Source organism: Nicotiana sylvestris, chromosome 5 (assembly GCF_000393655.2).
Source record: "Nicotiana sylvestris chromosome 5, ASM39365v2, whole genome shotgun sequence".
Classification (NCBI taxonomy): Eukaryota; Viridiplantae; Streptophyta; class Magnoliopsida; order Solanales; family Solanaceae; genus Nicotiana; species Nicotiana sylvestris.
In genome coordinates, this window is record NC_091061.1 from 47,528,637 (window position 1) to 47,532,339 (window position 3,703).

Here is a 3,703-nt window from a genome sequence, read left to right on the forward strand (position 1 = left end):
CAATCACCGGAGGAGGCCACGTGGGAACGATATGAAGACTTGTGGCAATTCAAAGATAAGATCCGAGAGTTTATGCAGCAGCATTGCGCCGCGGTCGTCGCAATATTGGGTGGGGGAGAGTGTGATGACCCGCCATGTCATCATGCCACATAGGCGCCATTTGGCATATATTAATGCCATGTGGAAGCTTACATAAGAAGAATGCTAGGATTTGTGAGAAGATTCTAGAGAGGTATGAACATTTCCTTAGGAAGAACCTAGATCCTTATGGATTTGCTAGGAAAGTCCTTGGAATCTTCTAGGCTTGTAGAGAATTTTAGAAAAAGCTCTTATCTTGTAAATATCAAGGACTTGTGTAATAATTAATATTTACACACTAGCCCCTAGAAAACTAGTATATAAAGGGGGTCATTCATTTGTAATTCATCAAGCAAACAATTCAAGTTCTCCCTAATAAAAAGCTTCCTTTAACAATTCTCTTGTGTTCTTTCTTCCATTCTCTTAGCGATCTTGAGTGTAGCAAGGCTGACTTGACATAGCAAGAACTTGAGCAAGTTGTGCAAGATCGTGAGCGAGTTGTCAAGTGCCGCACGTGTACTTGGTTAATAACTAAGGACGTGACATTAGTGCCTATAAAAAAACTCAGATGTTCTTGGAATTGATGTGTGTCAAGAAACACAACAAAGGAAAGAACATATCTCCTTTTGAAGATTAGAAACAAAATGGCTACATTAGGCTATTTGTGTTCTTTAATATTGATGTGTATTCTAGGACTCCTAGGATCAAGCGATGCTCAATTGCAACCAAACTTTTATGCAAAGAGCTGTCCAAAAGCAGAGAAGACCATTCAAGACTATGTCCAGAAGCACATTCCAAATGCTCCATCTCTTGCCGCTGCCTTAATTAGAATGCATTTTCATGATTGCTTTGTCAGGGTAATTATTAATTACTATATATGTCTTGTTATTATAACACTTGAACATACCATTTGAGAATTGCATAGTTGTTATGCTTATTTTGATCTTTTTTCTTTCTTTTTGGGGTCTTAATTTACAATTTTGCAGGGTTGCGATGCTTCAGTGCTCCTGAATTCACTTGAACATACCATTTGAAAATTGCATAGTTGTTATGCTTATTTTGATCTTTTTTCTTTCTTTTTGGGGTCTTAATTTACAATTTTGCAGGGTTGCGATGCTTCAGTGCTCCTGAATTCAACATCAAGTACAGGAAACCAGACCGAAAAAGTAGGAATCCCTAATCAAACACTGAGAGGCTTCGATTTCATTGATGCTGTGAAAAAAGTAGTTGAAGCTGAATGTCCTGGAGTAGTCTCTTGTGCCGATATCGTTGCATTGATTGCTAGAGACTCTGTTGTGGCCACTGTAAGACAATAAGTTCAACTATCTAAGCCATTTGGAATCTTTACACAAACATCCGTTTGGAATCTGTTTACTATGTATAGCCAGATTATACACCAGTATATATATTTTATACATTCACCGATTATTTTTAGTTTAAGTTGTTGGATGGACGGCTATTTAGTTTAATACTTCTAAACATTAGTTTTCTATTTATAATGACCATCTTCTTCTTGGGAATGATAGGCGCCACACTGAACCAAGGGGTGTCATATTTTATGTATAGTTACTATACGTTGACTCCCCTTGACTTTTTGATGTATCTAATTTTTTATATTTTGACACCTCTTGATGAAAATTCTGGCTCCTCCACTAATAGGGAGGCCCTTATTGGAATGTGCCAACTGGGAGAAGAGATGGAAGAATCTCTAACGTTTCAGAAACCACAGATATTCCAGCTCCATTCAATAACTTATCTAGTCTCCAGACTTCTTTTGCTAAGAAGGGCCTTGACCTCAAAGACTTGGTTCTATTATCTGGTAAGCCAAAAATAATTCACATGCTTATTTACTCCTTCTGTTTTAATTTAGATGAGTTAGTTTCACTTGACATAAAGTTTAAGAAAAAAAAGAAGATCGTAAAAGCTTAAGGGGTAAAAGCTTTGTGAGGTCATAATATTTGTGTGACTATAAAAACTTTTCGTTAAGGATAAACTGAGTAAAATGAAAAGTTCAAAGATAATTGTTTCCAAATATAGAAATGTGTCATTCTTTTTGGAACGTACTAATAAGAAAAGTATGTTATTTAAATTGAAACGGAGGTAGTATTACTTCTTTGTTATGCCCTGACTGCCTGATAAGTATGGCATGTGTATAGGTGCATTTTCAAGAGAGCAAGGGGTGTTAACCAATACTGCTTCCAAAAAGTTTTCTTATATTAGTGTAGATAATATTTTTCCAAGAAACTATATTCATATAACTTCATATGGGTTCCACGCAGTTTTATCTACAACGAGTCCAATGCGGATAGAACATCTAGTAGCGGACCGATTAAATTCTGTTAATGAAAATAGTGCTCCTAATTCATTATTCTTAAAAATAATGCAGATACTAGTAAATAATAATTTGGTACAAAAAAGTCGAGACACGATCTCACTTAGCAGCAGAATTGTGAAACTGTAAGAGTATAAGTCGATACTGATTATGCAAAATCCTGTGAATGCCACTGTATAGGTGTTAACTATAATTTCCATTGATAATATATAATTCTTTCAGGTGCTCATACCATTGGAATCTCTCATTGCTCATCATTTTCAACACGTTTATACAATTTCACTGGAACTTTTGGTACTCAAGATCCATCTTTAGACAGTGAATATGCAGCTAACCTTAAGGCCAAAAAATGCAAATCGCTCGATGATAACACAACAAAAGTTGAGATGGACCCAGGGAGTTCCAGGACATTTGATCTTAGCTATTACAAGCTTCTACTCAAAAGGAGAGGCCTCTTTCAATCTGATGCTGCCTTGACAACTACTACTATAACAAAGTCATATGTCAACCAACTCGTCGACGGATCATTCAAAGAGTTCTATACTGAATTTGCTCAGGCAATGGAAAAAATGGGAAGAATTGAAGTTAAGACAGGCTCTGCTGGTGAAATTAGGAAGCACTGTGCGGTTGTGAATAGTTAAGTGGTCTTTGTTTCATTTTCTTTTTTGGTTCTACGGCTCGTATTTGTACGAGCCCTTTGTTAAGATAGTTTGGGCCAAAATGTGTTCTGTTCCTTTTGTATTTATTAATTCTATTCGATTTTGTAACTTGATGGTTATTTTGAATAAATTATATATATATATATGATGTGAAGAGCTCTTGTAGAAACTGAAAATTATGGTATCATTCCAACATGGGGTTTGTTTAGCCTTTTAAACATCCACTTTTTGCATAATTAAGGGGAAAAAGAAAGAAGAAATGAAAAAAGAATAATGAAAACCCACGTTTTTCAGACATCATGAATTTCCAGTGTGTATTTTTTTTCCTTTTTTCTTTCTTTCTTTCTCTCTTCTTATAAATCAATTAAGAAGTTTCAATAAGCAATGATTATTATTCTTGCTTTTTAAGAAGTATCTCAAAAAAGATCTATATATAAAACTTATAATTCATCCCACTCTTTGGCCTTCCTTATCCCTTCTCTTCCATCATCTCCTCTGATTTATGGTTATCTAGTTTTACTTAAGTTGAATGACTAAAATATATGCCAAATTATCAAGTGATTAATATTACGAGAAGTAACTTATTTATGAATTGATTTGTGACATTCAATGGTGAAAGAATGTCAATATTACA

At 35.0% G+C, this 3,703-nt stretch overlaps 1 protein-coding gene across 1 annotated transcript; it reads left to right on the forward strand.

Annotated features, from left to right (window-relative positions):
• Window positions 1-425: 425 nt before the first annotated feature.
• LOC104235142 (peroxidase 3-like) lies at window positions 426-3,219 on the forward strand. The gene is made up of 4 exons (XM_070174041.1): window positions 426-935; window positions 1,185-1,382; window positions 1,738-1,897; window positions 2,633-3,219. Exons 1-4 carry the CDS (start codon window positions 723-725, stop codon window positions 3,049-3,051), a joined length of 990 nt encoding a protein of 329 aa, XP_070030142.1. The 5' UTR covers window positions 426-722; the 3' UTR covers window positions 3,052-3,219.
• The last annotated feature ends 484 nt before the right edge of the window (window positions 3,220-3,703 follow it).

What these genes read in the sequence shown, in the direction of transcription:
- LOC104235142 (XM_070174041.1), top strand. Translation starts at nt 723, where the DNA reads ATGGCTACATTAGGCTATTTGTGTTCTTTAATATTGATGTGTATTCTA. An exon ending in TTCATGATTGCTTTGTCAGG is followed by an intron (nt 936 to 1,184) that starts GTAATTATTAAT and finishes ACAATTTTGCAG; the next exon opens with GGTTGCGATGCTTCAGTGCT. An exon ending in AGACTTGGTTCTATTATCTG is followed by an intron (nt 1,898 to 2,632) that starts GTAAGCCAAAAA and finishes TAATTCTTTCAG; the next exon opens with GTGCTCATACCATTGGAATC.